The sequence below is a fragment of the Cavia porcellus genome, unplaced genomic scaffold (genome assembly GCF_034190915.1).
Source record: "Cavia porcellus strain 051 isolate PalLab524CR breed Dunkin Hartley unplaced genomic scaffold, mCavPor4.1 scaffold_19, whole genome shotgun sequence".
Taxonomy (NCBI): Eukaryota; Metazoa; Chordata; class Mammalia; order Rodentia; family Caviidae; genus Cavia; species Cavia porcellus.
Window position 1 is genome coordinate 31347898 of NW_026947502.1, and position 22704 is coordinate 31370601.

Here is a 22704-nt window from a genome sequence, read left to right on the forward strand (position 1 = left end):
ACTGTGCCACTAAGCTATATCCCCAGTACTCCTTCATGTTTATAGAAGCTTAGGCTCTATCTCATCTACCCTCTCACTGCTTCTTGGGGCTGGCTACTTTTCACTTTGTTTCAACTGCAAGGCCCCCTGCACAGAGGAACCAGGCTAAGTGAGCAAGAAGTAAGCCCCAGCATGATCATGTGAGGGACGGGGGCAGTTCCATGGGCATGGGGCCTACTGTAGCATGGGTACTGTGAGAGCCTGAGAAAAGGCTGAGTCCTCGTGCTGATAGTCCAGGGATGGCAGCCCAGGATGGGCCCTTCAGGAACATGGGCATCAGGGCCTGGCAGAGAGAAATGGCTAAAGGACAAAGACCAAGGATGAGTGACTCAGAAGTGATGGGGCTCAGACCTTCAGACACTGGAGCTTGCTGTGGGGGTGCTGCAGAGGTGAGGCAGTAGGGCTGCTAAGATCAAAGTTCGACTCCTTTGTTTGAGAGCAGAGAATGATCTTACAGGACACAGGTGGCAGAGCACATGGGGTGGGTTCAGATAACACCTGGGGTCTCTACCTTACTGAGCTGTGCTGGGAGTGGTTTTCTTGAGGCTGAAGTTGGCCCAGTTCACAGCAACTTTCTGACGAGTTTGCTTTGCAGAATCCAAACAGAACCTGTTGATTTTAAGAGACATAGGAGAAGCACAATTAGAGATTCTCTCCCTTCTTGAGTGTACTCTTCATCTGGACATTGTCTTGCTAAGAAACCAGTGGGTACTGGGTGTGGTGGTGCATCCCTGTGATCCCAGTGGCTTAGGAGGCTACGGTAGGAGGATTACAAGAATGAGTCCCTACTGGGAAACTTTGCCAGACCCTGTCTCAGAAATAAAAAAGGACTAGGGACATAACTCAGTGTGAAGGCCCTGAGTTCAATTCCCAGCACAGAAACCAACCCCCCAACAAAGCACTGATTGAACAGCTTTTGTGGTTTCCAGGTGAAAGGATTTGACAGGTATGGGAGCTCTGATGGTCTGGGAACCAATGCCCATGAGGCCAAGAGACAAGACAGTGAGACCATCCTGAAATTCAAGTTCCCCGCTCACCTTGCTCTACTGTCTAGCTGAACTGGGTGGTTTCTGTTCCCCCAAGTATGCTCTGCTTCTTTCACTCTCAGGCCTTTGTACAAGATGGCCCCACTGTCACAAATACTGTCCTGCTTTACCTGGCCAGCTTAGTCTTCTTGGGTATCACCCATCCCAGGAAGGCTCCTGGCCTGCCCCAAGTTGCTCTGGAGCTCTCCTTTGAGTCTCCCACCTCACTGCCCCATCATGCTCTTATGGCTCTAGTGGCATTAATCATTGGGCTGTATACTTCTGGATCTTTTTCTGTCCAAACCAATGGTGGTTCACCACCTATGGCATGTGTGCTGCAGTGGCCTCTTCATATCACTGCAAACTCTAAAAGGTTTGCCATCACTGGTCTCGACTGTTCCCAGAGTTAAGCCCAAGCAAAGCAGACAGAGTAAGTTCAAGTGAATAAAGCTGGAGAAAGTCTTTATTTTTGAGGTCTGACATCCTTTCTCCCCATGCCTTAAACTTCTCAGATGCTCCATCTTGCCAAATGGATCCCTGGGTTCGAGCAGACAGGCTATGTGGCAGAGCCTGAAAGGCAGTGAGGTCCCCCAAGGGTTCAGGGTTGAGGAGCAGGCCGTTTTGAGGCCCTCAGTGTCATACGGATCTTGGGCATGACAAGCCCACACCTACCTCTTGAAATACTCCACCTCGCGGTCAGTCTCATCCATCTCCACCCCATCCATGTCCTTGGGCAGGAATACATCGTCTAGGAAGACAGAGCCAGGAGGGCTCAGTGCCCATGGCCAGGCCTCTGGGGGTCATGCTCTGGTGGCAGTACTGCCCACACAAGGACTGCCCTCCACCCCGTGGCCTGTTGTGGTGGGGGGCCAGCCACTCGGTTTCTGGTGCACTCACCCAACAAGGAGGCCGACTTTTCCTGCTTGTTGCGACTCCGGCGACTTCGACTCTTGCCCTGGGGCAAGTTCTGTGGCCTTGCTGGGCCAGGGGGCTGCACAGACTCCTGCTCTGGAGGCCGTGCCTTGGCCTCAGCTGGCCAGTTTCTCCAGGAGCTGCCCTTCTCCTTCTCAGTTTTGGAGTTATCAGCCCAACCCGGTCCTGGTCGGCTTCCCCGGCTACCCTCTTCGGCTTCAGTGAAGTTGCCCACCTTGGGAGGCTCTGGGCCCTTGCCTATCTGCTTGGGACTGGACATCTGGCTCTTGGTACTGGGGGCCTCTATGCTTGCTGGGGGCCGGGGAACCAGGATCGCCTCACTCTTCTTGGTCTGACAGCCCTGTCTCTTGCCCTTCCGTGGCTTTCCACCTGTGGTCACAGGCTCAGGCAGCTCCTGCTTGCAAGTTGGGACCTCTTTTGAACTTGGCTCCTCAGAGCTGGGGTTGGCTGGCTTGGGTGTCTTGACCCAAATCACTCGGGACAGGTTGGGCACAGTGTTGAGTCTCCTCACCAGCCCATTCTCAGGCGTGATACCAGGAGGGGGACCCCTCACCTCTGTCCATGGTGGGTGGGGGCCTCTCATTTCTGCCCATGGTGGGGCTGGCTCACCTGTAGCTTGTAACGTGTGGCCCTGGGAGGAGCCCAAAGTCAAAGGGGACAGGTCAAGGTTGATGTCAGGCCGTTGCTCTGAGGAGCCATTGAGGTTTGAGGGGCGTAAAGTCTGGGGCTCAGGCTCGGCAGCTACCTCCTTAGAGAAGCCATTGCTGTCCATGCTGAGTTCACACATGCTGAAGCTGGCGCGGATAGAGTCCTTGACAGTGTTCTTGATCTCTTGCAGACGGCTGCTCAGGAAGCTGTTGACCCGATCCAGTTCCTGGTCAGGCCACTCCAACAGTGTCTCCCTGGCAGGCCTTGGTTCCTGGCTTCCAGAAACACGATTCCCTTGCTTCAGAGCTTCTGCTGCCAACTGGGCCTTCTCTTTTTCCTGTCAATACAAGAGGTCGTTTCAGCGGGGCCTGTCAGCTTCCAGGTAAAAAGTGACGCGTGAAACATCAGTCTGGGGCCTAGCTTTGCTACTAACTTGCTGAAGGCAGTCTCTTTCTCTGCTCAATCATCTTGCAGGAATGAGGGTGAAATGTAATCAGATAGATAACAGTATTGAACAAGGGTAAAGGTATGCCTTAGAAGACAGGGTTTTTATAGCTTATTTATCCTGCACCCATTGTCAGTCCTACGCCAAAAAAGGTTAGCAGTCAAGGTAGAGTCTTCAAAAAGGTTGAGTCTGCCTCTAGGGCCTATGTGTGTGTGACCCCAACTAATATACTCATTCACCAGTCAACCTGCAAAATGGGGACAATAATTCTGGAGTGAACACCAAAGGAAGTGCATGTGGGGAACACAGATGCTGGAGAGGCAGTCTCTTCAATGCTGAAGGTAGCAGGAGAAAAGCCATATTGTGCAGTCTTACAGGAAGGGGCTGTTAAGACAAGGGGGCTGTTAAGACTGCTCCACGTAGATGATACCATTGTGAATTGCTAGGAAAGCATATGGCCTCCTGATGTTGTGTCTGGGAATTACTGAAGAGGACAACCTTCACTGCTCAGCTGGCTGTACGTAACTGAGGTCACATTTAATGTGTACCTCAGGGCATACAATGGACAGCCAGAAGTGGCTCTCACTGCAGGATGTGAGAACAGCCTCTGAGCTTAGGTGAAGGATGGGAGCTCTCACGGGCTAGACACTGCCCATTAGGCTTTCTATAGATCTGGATCCAGAGAATGGAAATCAACCTGTGGGCTGAGTCACAGGCATCAGCAGGCCAATGAGGGCCTTCAGGAGACAGGAGGGAGATGTCAGAATCCTTGGGAAGGACGTGATGGTAGAGTACCAGGTGCTTAATGACTCCCTCCATCTTATATATTTCCAGTTGATTTGGGAAGGAAGGGGAAAAACAGGGAGAGAAATCTGGGGAGAGAAAACAGGGCTTGCTACCACCTTAGTCAATTTAGAGAGTGACCCTGTGCCCTAGCCAGGAGGTATTTATCCTCTCATCTCTTTTGAACACTGGCTTGGCGACTAAGGTCAGCTGTGCCTAGAGGGCCTTGGACAAATCACTTATTCTCTCTGAATCCAATTTCCCAGTTTGTAGCTTAGGAAGACAAAAATGTGGCTACCTCCCAGGTGCTGGGAATGGCTGGGTCTGTGCCAAAGGCTGTGCCTTCGCAGTGGGGGTGCTCAGGTGAGCACCAGTACACCCTAGAGCAGCACTTCCAGCTGTGTGTGGGGTTCAGGCTGTAGGGACAGCTGGGCGCCCAGAAGGCACTTCACCCTGTTCCTCTTTGGACCACCAAGCTTTGCTTCAGGTTGTTAAGGATTGGGGTTCCATGGAGGATTTCATTCACAGAAAAAAGTTGCTGCTAAACAAAAAAGTCTAAAAAGTACTAGTGCGAAGGGCAAAATGTAGACTTGGTAAGAAGAGAAGGAGAAAGCAGAGAAATGTATAATCTGCTACATACCATAAGCCTGGCTCCTTCCTTAGGTTGTCTCATTTAGTCCTTACCACTGTCCTTGTTGCACCATGATCCTCAATTTACAGATGAGGAACCTCAAGTCTGGGAAGAATACAGAACTGGCTCATGGCTAATAAATGGCAGAGTTGGGACAATCCATCAGGAATGATCTTCAGAAGCTGCTATGGTTTTCACTTCTATTTGCCAAGCATTTACTACCCATCGAATGAGAGGCAGTAGGCTAGGCTCTGGGAGTGTAGCTGACTTTAAGACATAGTCTCTGCTGAGGGAGACAGGCTGTTTTAATTCAGATAGACAGTAATAAGTGCTACATAGGGAAAAAGCACAGGGTGCTCATGTGCTTGGGTCATTAGGGAATGCTTCCCAGAGGAAACACTGAAGGGTGAGTAGAATTATCCCGAGAAAGTGAGCAAGGACTGTTTAGAAGGAAGGAATAGCCAATGCAAAAGCTGGGAATTGGGAAAACATATCATTTGGGAAGCATGCCATTTAAGGGTCTAGCTGGAGCCTAGTTTTTATTGTTGTGGGGTGGGTAGGGTGTGGATAATGGCAAGTAGGTCAGAAAGGACAGCCTCATAGATGAAACTGGCAAGCTAGAGGCTGATCCAGGATCCGTCTGTGTTAGAAACTGGGTTTGTGCCTGAAAACAATGTTTAGCCACTGAACACTTCAAAAACAGAGGTAATGGGTAGAGAGAAGTGGGCTGGTTTGAGCTGTTGGGGAAAGTAGCACGGAGAGGACTTTTGATTTCGGGTGGGGAAAGAGAACGAAATACATTAAAAAAACATTGCTAAACACTATTTCAGCTATAGCAGCCCCCATGGACCAAGCATTCACATGTGTCAGGCAACCTGCCCAACATTTTTCCATGCACCATTCCTTCTCATCCTCACAGCAAGGTATGACTGAGGTTCTCCTGTTATTCTCATTTTATAGATGAAGAAACTGAGGCTTAGAGGTTAAGTGATTTGCCCAAGGTCATACAGCAAGTGTGGCAGAGCCAAGCTTCAAACTGTGGTCTAATTCCAAGGCCCACTGTTCTCGGTCACTAGGATTCACTCCTAAAGGATGGTGCTCAGGTCAGCAAAAGGGTGGAAAGTAGTACCACTGACAATGGGGAGGAAAGGCAGGCTCTTCAGGTGAAAGCTAACAGACTGCTGTGAGTTTGAGGGACCTGTGGGCTATCTGTGAGGGGGAGCCCAATAGGAGAAGCGGGTTCAGGGTTCAGTATAGGGAAGAAACACTACTTAGATGGCTTTCTTTTCCCAGGGAGATGTACTCAGGAGGCAGGGCCAGGTATTCACAAAGGAGACAAAAGCAGACAGAGAGGTAGGTCAGAAGTCATGAGATGACAGTGTTCCCACGGTCCCTTTCCTGGACCTGTTTGGCTGAGAGTAGTGGAGGAGCCAAAAGCAAAGTTTGAAAAGAAGAGCACATACCAAATGTCAAAGATTGCTTATTGGATAAACATAAATGGGAATCGGAATTTGGAACAGGAACTAAGAAGTCAGCAGTGACACTGTAGAGAGGATGGGAACAATGTGCAGTGAGCTGACAAGGCGGAGAAGTGAGACAGAGAAGGCACACACTGTCTTTCAAGAAATGTGGTTGAAGCTAGGGATTTAGCTTAGCGGCATAAGTGCCTGCCTTGCAAATGCAAGGTCGTGCGTTCAATCCCTGGTCCAAAAAAAGAAAGAAGAAAAAAGAAAAAGAAAAAGAAATGTGGCTGCTCTAAGAGGAAAAGGACTGGGGAGCCAGGCAGGAGAGGTTCCAGGCTGAGGAATAGTCTGCTTTCAAAACACAGCAGTGGGGCACAGCAACATGTGATGGCACCTGGACTAGAAGACAGGTCAGAGCTCTAACGTAGGTCGTCTGGTGCTGAGCTGAGGCAGGAGAAAGGAGCATACAGCCTGGGATGGGCAAGGGACACCCCTTCCCTCATGGAATAAAAAGTAAGCTTGCAGGTGGGGTGGTCAGAGTCAAGAGAATGTCAGTCCAAAAACTTTATTTCTTGTGGAAACAGAAGAGGTTGCCAAAAATAAAGGTGTGCATCGGTGCTGGGTGGGCCTGGGGGCTGGATAAGAGGTCTAGCAGACAGACAGTATGAATGCCCGGGAAGAGGAACAGGGAGCTACAGGGACTACAAGAGACTGGCCAGGCAATGTGGGGCTTAAGCAAGCAGGAGACTACCCAGCTGAGCATGTTAGATCTGGTCTTGTGCTATCCGCAATATGCAAAAGGGGCAAGTGGGCTGGGGCAGGCATCAAGGGCTGCAGTTTTTCTAAGGAGATGACAGAAGGCAAGTGGGATGAAGAACTGGGTACTGGTAAGACAGTGATTGAGTGATGAGTCAAACTGCTTGGTCATCTACCAGTACCAAAAATGAGTTCATGATAGATTAGATTGGGAAGAAGAGAAAGCAGGAGGTGATTGTAGTCAGTGGATGAAGAACAGTGGCCAAGAGATTGTAGATACTGAACTGGGATAAAGTTTCAAAAGATTAGGGATTAGTACACAAAAGTGAGAATGAGATAAAGGAACAGGAAGACATTTGGTTTCATCCATTTTTCAAGGTGGAAGAAAATGAGCAACTTCTGGGAGCACTGGTGGACAGCCAGGTGTGTATTTAAGTCCAGGAGGCACAGGAACCCCAGGAAGAAGGTTGCTACTTAAACAGAGAGTGACCACAGTCACCTGATACGATGACTGCCTGTGCATGCTGTCCCGCCTGAGGTTCTATGACTACATCTGGAAAGGCAGGGTTGCCTGGTTTGTCTGCAGGCTGGCCTCTAGGTTGGGCTTGGCAGATGGTTGCTACGCAATGAGATTTGGACTGAGTGAGAAGAGCATGATAAATGGCAGCTTAGAGAAATAGGCAAGACACAGTGAGTAGTGGAAGAATTCCCTGAGGAAGTCTGCAAAGGAGGCAATGTCTAAAACTGAGCTTGGAGGGACAGTCTGTCCCAAAGAGAAGGCATGAAGGGACAACATGATAAGTGAAGCAGGGAGCACTATCTGGACCTACACATTTATGAAAAGTACACCTGGCCTGGGAACTACAGGAGGGTGGCCCTTGGGGAATCCAACTGAGGATCACATTCTGTCCTAAGGGGCCAGAGAGACCACTGCAGCCCACTGACACTTCTGGATGGCAGCTCTGGACGGGAGCAGGACATTTTCTGAAGGGAGTGGTGAGACCCTTTGGCTTAATGTCAAACTGAGGAAGGATCATTGGCTATCCTTTGGGCTGAAAAAAAGATGAAGAATCACTTCTGCCTGGTTCCAGAGCACCAGGGCTGTTTGACCACCCAGGAACTGTAACCAGCTAGCTGTCAAACCCAAATCCTTTGGATGCTGGGCGCCTGAACATGGCACTGCACAGATGCAGCTGGGGGTACGTAAGTAAAGAGGTAATGAAGCCACAAGGGATGAGCTATCAAGTACTGGGGCTCACCCAATGGCAGGGCTGCCCACAAATAGCTCCTTGGTTCAATTCTCTGGCCTGAGGACTGATTTATTCCCATGGCTTCAATTACAACTCTGTGCTGGAAACTCCAAGCCTCACATCTCTGTCTCCACTTGGATGTCTCATAGGAAGCTCCGAGTCAGTATGTCCCAACTGCATGGAATCTTCTACAAATGCCATCCTGGCTGTGAGAGTTAACACCTTCTTGCTGTTCTTCACCTGGGAGACATCCCTGACTCCATCCTGCTCCTGGACCTGTCATTTCTGTTTCCTCTGCAAGTCTCTGCTGTTCTAGTCCCACCCATAGTCACCTCTCTCTCAGCCCTTCTTTTCCAGCCTGGAGCATCAAATTCCATCTCCCTTCAATCTCAGTCTAAGTCCCATACTGCCATAGCACAATCACATCATGGATCTAACTAAGCACATTCTTTGATGACAACTCTCCAGTGACAAGCCCTCACTTGGAGGCTAGAGTCAAAGCTGATCTTCAGCTGACCTCAGAGGCCTCCTTCTACCACCTGTCCTGCCTTCTCTGCTGCTTTCCACTTTGGCTTTACCAAGCTCCTGTAGGGTGTGCTGTGCCCAGTGCTGGGAAAACCCTCCTGGCTAACTTGTCTTCACTCCCCATGACTCAGCTCACAAGTCAGCCTCTTCTAAAGTCACTTCCAGGGAGGATGGAGAACCCATCCCGGTACTTGTCATACACTAGTACGCTTGTCCAGTTTTTTGTCAGTGTCCACACTGGACTGAGCTTCTTAACTGCATTAGACTTTGATTCCCAGTATTGTAGAAGTAATTGCTGAATGAATACATGATCAACTGAAGCAAGCCCTTGCTTAGAAGAATCCAGCAAGCAGCTCCTGAGGTCAAGATACATGTTTTCCTCTGGTAACTTGTCCCCAGGCTCCCTGACCCTGATGCCTCCCAAACTCATTCAGACCTTCCCAGAGCAGTGATCCATGCCAAGGTCTTTGGCAGCTAGCACCGTTCATGCCCCAGAAGTCTTGGAGCTGGAGGCAAGAGATTCCTCAGGGAGTAGAGGCAGTAGTGCTGAGCTCCCCCACACCCACCTTCTTTTTCAGCTTGTGCCGGGCCCGCTTGGCGGCCCTGGCGCTGTTGGGGACTTTGGGCTCCGTGCTGTTGATGAATTCCAGCAGCTCATCCACATCTCGGTGGTCCACGGCGGGCTCCCCAGGGATCCCGCCCAGGGTGCCCCCCTTCATGGGCAGCTCCTCTTTCCGCCTGGTCAGCCTTGAGCGGAGCTTCTCCCGGATCTCAGTATAATTCCGACTCGTCGGGGCAGCGGGTGGCTGGGGGAGGGGGAGGTGCTGACATTACACCCTGGGCCTGAAAGGCCCACAGCACTCCCACCCACTGGCACCATGTACGTTGTAGTAAGGAACAAGACAACTGTTCTACCATCGGCCACCAAGGCCAAATGGCTTCATCCTCAGCCAGGCTCTGAGCTGAGGCAGCGGCAGGTGCGGAGTGGGAAGGAACAGGGTGGAGTTGGGCAGACATGGACTGGGAAGCCAGGGAAGCAGGTTTGAGCCTGGGCTTTATCACTTAGAAGCTGTATGACCTTGGGCGAGTCATCAAGCCTTGGTGAGTCTCAATTTTGTCATCTCTAAAATGAGGACAATAACACCTAGCTCAAAGGTAACTAGTAGCTGAATTACTTTTATTCCTCCTGTCCTCAACTGCTCTGCCCTGATCAGCAGCCCTTTCTTCTTCACCTTATGAGACTTCTGAACTGCTTTCTCCCCTGTGCAGAGACAGCATGTACTCTGATCTGAGCCTCCTTCTTGGAGCCGTCTGTGCCCACGGCCTGTCCCTCGGCTGGCTGTCACACCTGAGGAACTGAAGGCCTTTCTGCTTCCACTCTGCCTTCAACACGCACAAGCGTTCACTTCTCTGGGATTACACACGTATACATACTCATCAGAATCATAGCTTTCTCTCTGCCACTTCCTTTCCTTTTGCCTGAAGAAAAAAAGTCAATCTTAAGAGAAACCACCAGGAGAATAAAGGCAGCAAAATCTTGAAAAACAAAAAAACAAAAAAAAACCAACCAAAAAAATCACAACCTCACCAATGTGCTGTGAGGTGCAAGCAAGTGGACGCAGGTGTGAGGACTCACAGGGTCCTGGTGTAGTGATTACTGCTGTGAGCAAGGGGTCTCGGGAGAGCAGGGTACACCTTCGCTCACCTGGCTGGCCCCCAGCCCTCTCTGGCCTGGGTGGGCTCACTCACCGCATTGTGGCCGAAGAACTCACAGTAGCAGCAGTCGCAGAACTTCCCGTCTCTCTGGTGGGTGGAGGTTGAGGTGCAGGAGCTGCGCTCAGAGCTGCTGTCCTCTTCCTCGCCCAGTCCCTCGTCTGCCTCGCAGGGCTGGGGCAGTGGGCAGCCCAGGCCGCTGTGTGCAAACTTGTGCCCCTTGCACCCGGGATCCCTGGGGCAGGCAAAAAAGGCCCAGAGGTGAGGAAGAGCAGCACAGGGCAAGGTGCAGAAGTAGCTGGGCAGGAGCTCAGGGAAGCATCCTAACTGCCCTTCAGCTGCTTCTCACAAAAGCACAGGGCCATTATCCTCCTATCCCTTGGGGCATTATAAACATAAGAGACTACCCTCTGAAAGGTTTCTTGTACCTCCACTTCTTGTGCCCACTGTGTACATCCTTCTCAGGGACAAGTGACTCGTCTCTCTATGTGCTTGTTAATCACGTGTTCCTGCAGTGAACTGCTTTCCTATTCCTCACCACCTATATAGTACTGGGGACTGAACCTAGGCCCTCTGCATCAACTTTTTTTTGTGGGGGAGGGGGCAGGGTCCCGGGAGTTGAACTCGTGACCTAGTGCTTGCCAGGCAGGTGCTTCTGCTGCTGAGCTAAACCTCTGAACCCCTGAATCGAGTTTTATTCCTAGCTCTTTTTCTGAGTTGGGGTCTTGCCCAATTGCCTAGGCTGGGCTCAAACCTTTAATCTTTCTGCCTCAGCATCCCAGAATGTATGTTCCAGAGTGTATGCCTGATCTATTTGCCTCCTTTCCCCTTAAATCAGACTGAGCATTCCTCAAGGGCAAAGGACTGTGCTACTCCCATTTTTGGGTGTCAGCACACAGCATAACAACCTTGTGCTTGGTAAGTAGTCACTGGACTGATTAGCAGGCTGATGACCTCCCCATCAATGAGGTCAGTGTTTCCTTCCATTCTTTTTTCTTTTTTGTACTGGGGATCAAAATCATGACCTCATGCTTGCCAGGCAAGTGCTTACACCACTGAGCTAAATTCCTGGCCCTCCTTCCATTTTCAAAGGGCCTCACTACTTGAGTCTGGTCCCAGCATTAGTGGGTGGAGCTACCTTAACCATATGGCGCTGAGCTGAGAAAAAGCAAATGAATCTCCTGGGCCACAGACTATATATAAGAACTATTGCCTGTGCCTAGTACTGTACCCAGCATGTTATTTCTAGTCAACTCCCAGGTCCTACAAGTTCCACTCTCCCCATTTGGCAGTGGTACAGACCAGTGCTCAGAGTGCTTGACTGCTCTGTCCAACAGGTAACTAGGACACAAGTCTCTATGTTGCCTTGGGTTTTGGGAAACACTAGAGACATTTTTTATAGAGTATTTTCCCAGGGTAACAATCAGACTTGGGCTAAAAGGTCCTAGAATAGGAACTGGGAAGAGTTAGGGCCCTAGCCTGGGCAATCACCAGCTGAGGTGCTGCAGGACCTGGTCCCCATGCTGGCTGAGGCTCAGCTCCAAAGGCGGCCCAACAATGCCCCTCTCTGATTGGAAGGGCAGTAGCCATGCAGCAGGGATTAGAAAAGACAGCAGCAGGACTTATCAGTGTTGCTTACAGAAATTTATTCCAAATGAACCATTCTTTATTACATTAGCAAAAACTAAAATACCCAGTGCTTCTGAGAGCACTAATGATTGGTAGTTTTACAGCTACTGTATTTGGACTCCCTCTGGAAAGCAGCTCTTCAGCATATGTTAAGAACCCTTTTGGACACAACAATGAAAAACCCAAACACTCTTTAAGTGAGAACTTTTTCATTCTGAGTATTCCAAGAAGAAAAATCCAAAAAGAGGGAAAATACTTTAGGCTGAGAGATCTTTAGGGACATTACATGTTAAAGTGGTGGAATGACCTAGATTTTCAGCAAGTGAAGAACCATGAAGTAACCACAGTTAACATTCTCCAGTCTTGAATGCTGAAGACTATGACCACTACTTGAGAACACAAACATAGATGAAGTAATGCTAAGTAAAAACTGGAAGATGTGTATCAGTACAGACACCATCAATACCATGTGAAAGGTACATGAAGAAAAAACTGCCAAGGTGAGATACCAGAGTGGGAAAATATAGATGCATAATGAAGGCAGATTTGACTTATAAAAATGTACCTCCACCTGCTCCAAGGAATTCACTTTCAAATATATATTAATATGAACCTTCCTGGTACACAGTTTTACTTCTAGGAATTGTCTGAAGGATACAATTCCTCATTCAAACACCATTTTAGGATGTTAATTACAGCTTTAGTTCTCTTGGTTTAAAGAACTGCAAATGTTCAACCAGTGCAGGAATAGGAGAATGATAAATTATGCTAGTGCTGTACAGTAAGATGTGGCCATTGAAAAGTTTTAAAAGAATTTGGGGGAACAAATATGCTAGGATGTTTAAAAAGAACTGCTACTCAAACATATATATTTGTGTCTTGTTGAGTTGCACAGGCTGGCTGCAAACATGTGATCCTCCTGCCTCACCCTCTTAAGTAGCTAGGATTATAGGCATGTGCCACTACACTCAGCTAGTTTTTCTTCTTGATCAGTCCTGAATTGTTCTAAGTCAAAATGTTTCTTTTAAAGCACTCAGCATTTCACGATTATTATGTTAGGTGCAGTCTATTCATAGATAACTTACATCAAGTTGAAAAATGTCCTTGTATTTCTCGTTTGCTAAGAATTCTGTCAAATGTTTTCCTGTACCTACATTCCCAGCCACCACCACCTTTTTTTTGAAGCAGGGTCTTACCATGTAGTTCAGGCTGGTACTGAACTCATAGTGATCCTCCTGCCTCACCCTTCCAGAGTGCTAGAATTACAGGTGTGCACTACAACATACTTGGCTCTTTACATAGTGAATTACACTGATTAATTTTCAAATGTTAAACCAACCTTGCATTCCTACAGTAAATCCCATTTTGTTATATTACCATTCTGACATGTTGCTGGATTTGACTTGCTATATTTTTATTAAAGACTTTCTGACTATAATTGTAAGTAATATCAGTAGGTATTTTTTCACACTACTGGGGATTGAACCCACAGCTTTAAGAACGGTAGGCAAGCACTCTTTAAAAAACAGAAACAAAAAAAAAAAGTACATATTTTACTTAAATTAGGAAAACAATGAAACTAGTTACCTACTCTTTGCTTTATTTTTGGCTCTGATGATTAAGCCCTGCCCTGTACATGCTAAGTACAAGCTATACCACTGAGCAATACCCTCAGCCCAATCTATCCTTTAATTTCTACCCCCCAAATACCCTTGGCAATGTTTTCCAAAACTCCTAAGTTGCAATGAGCAGGGAGTGTGTCTTCCTTGTGGCCCACTTACCTGTGAGTGCTAGGGAGTGGCTGAGAGCTTGGTGGCGGGAGGAGAGGCCCGCTGCAGTGCCCACTGCAGTGCCCGCTGCAGGGGTGGCTGCATCCTGAGAATGGTGGAGGCATCTTCAGGAGCGGCATGCTGGTGGAGGGCAGGTGGGGGCTCTGACATGTCCCTGGTGGGTGGGGAGCAGTGGCAGCAGCAGCCACAGGACACTCTGAAGCCTGGGCGGGAAAAGGTGCTGCTGGGGTGGTAGGCATCAGGTGTGGGTGGGGAGGTGAGTTGAAGGAGCCAGGGTGAGAAGGGATCAGAGATGCTGGCTGGGGTTGGTGGCCAGTGGGGCTGTTAGGGGGAGCAGTGAGGTCTGAGTGCTGGTGGTGCTCCGAGATGGGGTAAGCCTCACCTGTGGGTAGAGGGAGGAAAAAGGGGTCAGACCTAGGAAGGAAAGCCCAGAGGCTCATTACCAGTGTCCTGCTTACTGTGACCAGACGGCACAGCCTCTCAGTACAGGTGACCCCAGAGCCAAAGAGGAATCTGTGGAAAGCAGCTTGGCTGGATAAGCTTGAGGAGCCTAGGCCCAAGCGAGAAGGCACTGGGAATGCTGCTACGCACGAGCAGGGAGTGTGTGTTATGTCTTTCTGGGTCTTTTCAGGATCAGCATTCACAAGCATTGCTTGGGGTTGGAAAGGTAGCTGCAGCAGGCTGAGGCTTTTGTGGACCCAAGGATCCAGGGATGCCTGACTCCTGGGAGAACTCACATTTCACAAAGAAAGTGGGAAAAGACTTTGATGACTCTCTTTGGCTCATGAACCAAGATAAATGAATTGTTTACTGCTTAATTCACATAATCCTGGGGGAGGGACCATTTTATAGAAGCTTGCCCCTCCATTTAGAAGTATGACTGTAAATCGTATTTATAGAACAAATCAAAATAAGCCAAAGTTTTTTCCCTCTGGGTCTTTGCACTTGTCCAGAATCTAAGGAAGGCTTGTACAGCTGCTCACTGGCTAAAAAACATAGCAGTTTGCACTGCCCATCACTTGTGGATGTAAGTGCAGTGTGTTTACATCATCTCTCAGGTGGAAAAAATGATGTCAAGAAGGCTGAGGGTGCTAAGGGGCCCAGTTGGCCATAGTGCTATAAGGCAGGTGTTGTGACTTAAGTCCTATTTTCCTCTCATTCCACTTGTTCCTCAAACAGTGCTCACCCGCTTCCTTCCTGGATCCAGCATGAACAGCTATAAGAGCCAATGACAGCTTTGAGGGAAACCTTTCTCTATCAGTAGCTGTTCAGTTTGAGTCCTGGGGAAGGCATTTCACAGAGATAGCCAAGGTCTAGGTCTGCTGCCACTGACACAGCTCCGCTTTTACTTATTTTAATAACCCATCTTCTGATTCACTGCACAGAGCTGAGAGGAAAACACAGCTGTCTATACTGAGGGTCTTGGCTCCCCTCCCGAAGTCAGAGACTCACCAGGGATGGCAGGAGGGCTCCCGAGCGAGCTGCCGGGCAAGACCCCACTGGAGTGTGGGGAGTTCCAGAGGCCTGAGAGCTTATGTGCCGACAGGAATGAGCTGGGGTCCCAGTCCCCTGAGTTCCCATGGCAGGAGGAGGAGGAGGATGATGAGGATGATGAAGAAGAAGACGAGGAGGAATGAGAGTCACCCCCACAAGACTGTGATTTACAGGATGTATGTGACAAGGAGATCTGGAAAAGGAGAAGAAAAAGGCTCATGGTCAAACAGCAGAGCTGATCCTCTGCTGCCTCAGCATAACCAAAGGCACCCCCTCTCCCCAGGGCCCCTCTGTCATGGTCACAGCACAACCTGTACAACTCCAGCTGCAAGCACAAGCAAGGGTCTTCGCTGGAAGGGAGCTGTGATACTCCCAGTCACATGGTGTGTGTGGACTCTAAGAAGAGAGCCTCTGCTGGGGCAGAGACTGCCTGTAAATGAGGGCATTGGCTGAAAAGCCAACAAGAGGAAAGCTTTTTAAGTTGGGAGTCCTGAAGCTGAATTGATTCTGGGTAAAAGAGGGTCTGGAGAAGAATGAGAAATGAGGAAAGTCTGGCCACCTATTTTGGAGGCCTTCTGACAGACAGACGCACACTTCAGACTCTCAAACTGACCTCTGCCTTTTGTGTCATAAAGGTTTACCTTTCAAAGTGTCAAGGAATTAGAAGGTATCAGGGTCACCTGAGGGAATAGGATCATGATCTACCGTAATCTATGAGGTCTTCACCTTCTGTATGAACTATGCTGAGGCCAGAGGGTTGCCTGAAGACTGTTTCTCTCTCCCCCGAATCTGAATCTGAGCTCCCAAGGTGTCAATGTAGCCCACAATTCTTTTAGCATCTGAGCATGGGAGGTTCCCAAGGAAAGTCCTTGAAAAGACAGGGAAGGAACAGCCTACCTTTCCTGGGGATGTGGCCACCCTGAGGCCCCCTGTCAGTGGTTACGTACCGCCACTGCATGTTCTCGACCTGTCTGCCTTTCATCTTCCTCCATGCTCTTTCGGCAACTCTGGCAGACCCATAGAGGCATCTCGCCTAGGAGATTCTTGACGAGCTTTGGCATGAAGTCAGGGGGTAGCTTTTCACCCTGTAACACCAGTCCGTTTTGTGAAGGGCCTTCTTCCCAGCCTTTGCGTTCCCGGTGACATAGCAGGCAGCAAGTCTGTACAGACTGGCTGGAGGTGAAGGGGACCTGTCCAACAGACAGACACAGGGTTTCCCAGGAGGGGAAGGGCTCTCCTTAGAAAGGATGCTAATAGTATTAGTAATGCCACTTAGTATGTGCCAGGCACTGGGTTAGGCACTTTATAAACATAATTTAGTTTTAATCCTTGCAACAGCTCTGCAAATGAGGTGTTATCATTCCCATTTTTTGGGGGTGGGTACTGGAAATCAGACTCAGGACCTTGTGCTTGCCAGGCAGGTGCTTACACTGCTGAGTTATTTGCCTGGCCCCACTTTTTTCTTTCAGATGAAAAAATAGATCTCAGGAAGTTAAATGAGTTGCCCAAGGTTATAGAGCTAGTGAGTGGCTGAACCACAACAAATGTGACTCCAAACCTCATGCTCAGATGTCCTAATGCCCTGACATCCCTACATTTCATAGCTTAAAGAGCGTCTAGCCCTTCTTTTTCTCATGTGTCTAAGAGGGGCCACAATTTTTGGATTGCTTGTGCGACCTACAGATCAATCTCCTTTTAGAAGGAAAGCATGCTTTCAGTCGATAGAGAGTTTGGGAGAACATGTGGGTTTGTCTGGAGAACTGCATAATTCCATTAGGATTTCACCAATGTTTCAAAAAGGTATGTTCAACTAATTAGAAAGTATCAACTCAGTTGAAAAGTTTGTTGGTTGGGGAGGTAAAGCATACCCTGGTGCTCTTAGAGGCAAATAATAGTGAAAAGAATCTGGACTTCCAGGATCAGATGGACATATATTCTAATTCCTGCCTGATTACATGTCAGTGGAATGACCTTGAGCAAATTATTTAACTTCTCTGAGTTCTGATTTCGACCTACCTTGCAGAGTTGTTGTGAGGATCTCTGTAAAAGCAGGTAAAGTGCCAAGCCCTATGCATGCCAACAGCATAGGCCTAATACAGTCATCACTTGGTCCTTTTTCTTTCTTTTAAAAGGGGAACTTTGATTCAGCAGCATAAGTCTAATGGTTTTCTTTCACACTGAAGGGGCCTAACTAACAGATTAACTGCATTTAGCTACCATGTTCAATGGTTTTCTTATATTCTGCAACTCTGTGATCTCCTCCCATTCTGACGCTGTGTGGCCATGTCACTGTCTCAAGCCAATGGGATGTTAGCAGACAGACTGCCAGCTTGGGCTTAAACAGGGTGTATACATCTCTACTTGTTTCTTTGCATGGCTGTGCTTGCTTGCTCTTGCGCCTCTGCCATGCCCTGAGGGTGTAATCAGGCTAGCTGCTGGAAATGTGCAAGTTGCTGCCAAAATGTGAGATGTGTGGAGAAAATGGAGTCTTCCCAGCTAATATGCTAACTGATCGAGCCCAGATGAGATCAACCCAGATCAGAAACACTCCGACAGGAAGTAGACTCAGGAGAAATAATAAATGGATCCTGAGGTGGTTTGACAACAATTTGTAACTGATCTACCTCCAAACTTACCCTCATCCTACCAATGACAGATGCTGCCATCTTCTTTAAGTGAAATTGCCTTCTTACAATGACTTGGCATCAGGGTATGCTTAAATCTGCAGTATTACAATCACACTGACTTGGGCCACCCAATTTCTTAAAAAATAGTAGTACCAAGAGTACTAAACAGAAATTTTATAGAGGGACTTCATATAACTGCAAAAGGAATCCATTGATGGTATTCATGAAAGGGTGGAAAGCTGATGAAGAAACGAAGGCAAAAGAAGTCTTTTTTAGAACTATATTTTCTACAGTTGCAAGGTGCTATAGGAACTGTAGGTAAAGGGGAAGCCAAAGCACTGGTTTCTTTCCCTGTAATGGAGACAATACTAAAGTAAAAACCAAGACAGGATTTTTTGTTTTGTTTTGTTTTTTGAAATGAGGTCTCACTATGTATTTCAGGCTGGCTTTGAACTCACTATGTAGTCCAGGTTGGACTTGAATTCATGGTGATTTTCTTGCCTCAGCTTCCCGAGTGCTGGGATTATAGGCTTGCATCACCATTCCTGGCCAGAATGGGAATTACACAGGAATTTTACCTTCATTTCATCTCGGTATTAGGTTCTAAAGTCATATAAGATGGAAATCTTGTTTGAGTAAAATTATTTTTGAAATTCTCTTTTTTTCCAATGATGCTGGGACTGAATCTAAGGTCTTGCACATTTGAAATTTCTTATGTAATGTACTATATACGATTTTGCAGATATGGTCAAAATTTCAAATGTATAAGGCAAGTATTTTCTATTAAAAGCAAACCTATCTTTTATATATTTTTCCTTGTGTATGGGGATTGAATTCAGGGCCTTCTCACTGAACTATATTCTTCATTCCTTCTTTTTAATTTTTAATTTTGAGACTAGGTCTTGAATTGCTAAGTTGCCCAGACTAGGCTCAGAGTTGTGATTCCTCTTTGTAATTATAGATGTGTGCTACCACTCCTTGCCAAACATTTGATTATTTTAAGTGTGCAACCAGTATAATCACACTTAGTGCCAAAGTCCTTGTGGAGGTTTCTGGGGCGCAGTGAAAATAACAGTGGCTTAGGCATTAATCCTGAGTCACTATCACCAGCTGTATGACACTGGCCAAATTCTACTTACCTTTTGTTTGCTCATCTATAAAACGGGATTAAGTCCCAATTTGTATGGTCAGCTGTAAGAATTAAATGTGATAAAGGCCAGTGCTAGACACAAAATACTCTGTTCAACATATGGGACTAATTATTAACTTGATAGAAGGAATGGGAACAATGGCCACTGTATTTTATAAGCATCTATGAATCTCTTACATGTGATGGAGAGACAGTAACTTGTTAGACTTCTTAATCTCTATTACTCATGAAGTCAAGTGCATAACTGTACTTTTCTACTTCATTTTTTTTGCTAGGTTTAGTGAGGCATCTTCAAGGCAATACAGCAGGCAGTTTGGTAAGACAGTGTTTAGAATTACTACTGTACTTCCTACAGAGAAAGGCCCGTATCTCCTCACTCAGGAGAGAAATGGTTCCAGTTTAAAGTGTGGAAAAGTGGAAGACTGCATTCTTCAGAGATCACATAAAATGGAATCCTATAAAATGGAAATAACGTGACCCTTGAGCCAAAATAATGCACGAAATAAATTAATTAACCATCAATGGAAATCACTTTACAGAACTTTATAAGCTATCTTCCCAGGTAAAGGGAGAAATACAGGACCTAGAAAGCTAATTAAACTCTAACTGAAGCAAAAGATACCACTTGATATGCATAGAGTTCCCTTAGATTAAGTGACATAAGAGATACAAAGCACTTAGCTCAAGGGATCCAGGCAGTAGGTGCTCACTACATTGTCTTGGCTCTTTTATTCTTAGTAAGTCTATACTGGAGATTAGTTTATCCATTGTCCTCCCAGAGTTCTGTAAAGTTCTGCTTTTGGGTGTAGGCAATTCTAAAGGACCACCCCCCAAAGCTGACGTCTTGATTTTAAGTGCTGGTGCCTGCCTCTGGGTACAATGCACTGTGAAGTTAGGAGCTTTTTTCCCAAACATTTTCATCTTTGCTTTAACTGCCAGAGAGTGGTGAGATTCCTAAGCCTTGGAAATGTTGCATTTGGTCACTAATTCCACTGTTTTTTCAAAGTGTTGCTTTAGCAGAAAAAAGTTCTTGGTTTGGGGCTCTCTTTGCAATCTCCTGCCATTTTCCAAATTCTGGCAATCATGACCCCTTACTGCTGGAACAGTCAGGCAACCTACACTTTCAACTTGCTTCTTAAATTGTACTTTTATCACCTATTACAGTATTTCCACACAAAAAATTATGGTCAGTCAAATGCACTGAAGGAAACATCCAACCATTTTTCTTCATCACAAAGGCTGATGAAGCTTATTCTTAAAACCTAGCAGGCCTGGGCAACACCTAATTGTTCTTGTAAACCTTGGGCCATTAAACTCTAGAGTCTGTGGGGGAATGGACCTAGCCTTAAGCAAAAGACAATGGAAGAGAAGGGGAAAGTTCTAAGTTCTATTGATAGCACTGTTCAAAAGGCTCCAAGAAAATTCTGTTTCCTTCACTGAGTGAAACCAGAATTTCTGGAGAGATTGGGATTATTCACAGAGGATCACTGTTGTAGAATGCATGTCCCAGAGCAGTGAAGAAGCTAACCCAACTCCAGGTCAAGGTTACTCCAGAGTCCAATGGGCTGGCATTTGGGCCATTGAAACCAGTAGTTTTGCTCCCTTACTTGACCTGGCCTAACACTTTTCTGCTTTGGACTGAGAAGCACTAAATTAGTGCAATCTAGTTCTTTGATAAGTAGACAAACATCAAAGGGAAAACAATTTTTTTTTCCTGAAACCATATTTACTCTACAGAATGACTAACAGATATTTAGTCTTGGCAGACATTTTCTGAAAAAGTAAACCAATGAATGAAATGAACCCACTACTTCAAGGAAAACAATGGATAGTATTTGTAGGCCAATGATAAAGTTAAAGCTTTCAACCAAAAATCAGAAGTTTGGGAAAACATGCACCCATAAGCACAAGTGTTGACAGCTTCCTAAGACTTTTCTGAGGCAATGATGACATTAAAAATGTTATCTTTTGGTATTATAAAATGAAACTGGAAAACATTTGGAATATCTGCAAAACTCAATGAATCTATCTTCCAAATGACCAAGGCAAAATGTTATTATGCATTGGTAAAAAAGATCCACTCAAAGTGCCAGAGGGACAATGGATTTGATTTTTGTCATTCTATGATTTATCATAGAACAGTATTTTTTAAATATGCTGATTATTCAAATATATTTTAATATATATGAATATAAAAACTTCAATACTGTCTCAGATTCTATCTTGGCAAGAATATTTATACGCATCTGGAGAGGTTACTAAAACATTCTGCCCTCTTACAATCATGTACAGTATATGCATAAGGCAGGATTTTTTTCATATACTTCAACCAAAATAACATATTACAACAATTGAAAACAGGGCATGTATTTTAGCTTTATGGTATTAAAGAAATCTGCAAAAATGAAAACAAGACCATTCTTCTAATTTGTTTTGGAAAATAGCTATTTAATAAAAAATTGTTATTAACAATTAGCTAAATATTATTAATTTATTTATTCAGGTGATTCTGGGGATTTTGAGCCCATGGCCTCAAACATGCAAGGCACACACTACCAATGAGTTACATCCCCAGCATCCTACTACTGAACTACATTCCCAACCTTTTTATTTTGAGGCAGGGTTTCACTAAGTTGCCCAGGCTGGCCTCAAACTTGCCTCCCTAGTAGCTAGGATTACCAGCATGTACCACTCTGCTTGGTTCCATGACAATCTCTAATGAATTAGTGACTAACAAACAAACAAAAAAACAAAAAATTTTGCGAAAGGGCAGCACTGGGGCAGCACAGGGCCTTCTCACTGAGCTACATTCCCCAGACCTTTTTTAAAAAAATTTTGAGACAGGGACTCACTAAATTGCAAAATTGTCCAGGGTGCACTCAAACTTTTGATCCTTTTGTCTTAGCAGAGTGCTGGAATTAGAGGTGTGTACCATGACATTCAGTGTAGTGACCAAATATTTTAAAACCTCTTCAACTTTAATACTTGGTAAACATCAATAGTCATTACCAACATAACAACTCTGGGGCTCTGAATAATTTTTAGGAATGTATAAGGGGTCTCAGGATCAAACACTTGGAGAGCTGCTGATGTAAAGCCTTTAGGGGTGCCTGGTACACAGTAAGTATGTATTAGGGAACAGTAATTATCAGCAACCATGACAGTTTGCAGCATATCTGGATAGCTCTTTGGGGCATGACCCAAGTTTCCTCCTCCACTGTGAATTTTCTGTTCACAATTTGGGAAGTATTGGGGAATAACTCTGGCCAGCAGGCAGACACAAAAGCCTGCTCTGAAACTGGATCACATTTCTAGCACTCAACCTAGTCTCATTCCTCCCATTGGTTCCTTTTAGTCTCAAGAGTTCAAGTTCTGTTTGCACAGGATTTTCCCAAGACACATGCTGTATCTAACCTGCTGCCCTGCAACAGGTTCCAAATTCTATTCTGAAATGGCTCATGAGAATACTTTCCTCCCAAGGCACGAAACTCCAAAAGCCTCCCAGTCACCAAGGCAGGCAGAAGACAACAATAGCAGCTAAAACTTCCTTTAAGATTCAAAGAAAATGATTGATCTCCAGCTTAGAAAACCTCATCAGGCCAGTTATTGTCTCTCACTCTTCCATTCATCCACTCATTCAACAAAATGTTTCCCCAGCTCCTATTTTATGACAATCACTGGGTTAGGTGCGAAATTCCTATCAAAGATCAATGAAGCTTTTGCTGGACCAACTAATTCTTTTAGTGTTACACCTCTCACATTGTGCAATGGATGTATTTTCTGTATGTTCCAACCCCCCTTCC

General features: G+C 46.4%; 1 protein-coding gene across 18 annotated transcripts in view; it reads right to left on the reverse strand.

The window, feature by feature from the left end:
• The window catches only part of Fam193b (family with sequence similarity 193 member B), a 31761-nt gene that overhangs the window by 1836 nt on the left and 7221 nt on the right, over window positions 1–22704 (reverse strand). For 14 of the 18 annotated variants that reach the window (XM_063230886.1, XM_063230896.1, XM_063230895.1 and 11 more), the window contains 8 exons: window positions 16072–16314; window positions 15083–15317; window positions 13622–14012; window positions 10248–10446; window positions 9065–9304; window positions 1962–2982; window positions 1737–1812; window positions 551–648 (listed from right to left, as the gene is read on the reverse strand). In XM_063230886.1, the coding sequence (XP_063086956.1) occupies window positions 552–648; window positions 1737–1812; window positions 1962–2982; window positions 9065–9304; window positions 10248–10446; window positions 13622–14012; window positions 15083–15317; window positions 16072–16314 (2502 nt within the window). In that variant the 3' untranslated portion in view covers window position 551. The remainder of the gene's footprint in view (window positions 1–550; window positions 649–1736; window positions 1813–1961; window positions 2983–9064; window positions 9305–10247; window positions 10447–13621; window positions 14013–15082; window positions 15318–16071; window positions 16315–22704) is intronic. The other 4 variants (XR_010041130.1, XM_063230888.1, XM_063230887.1 and 1 more) reach the window with 4 other exon arrangements.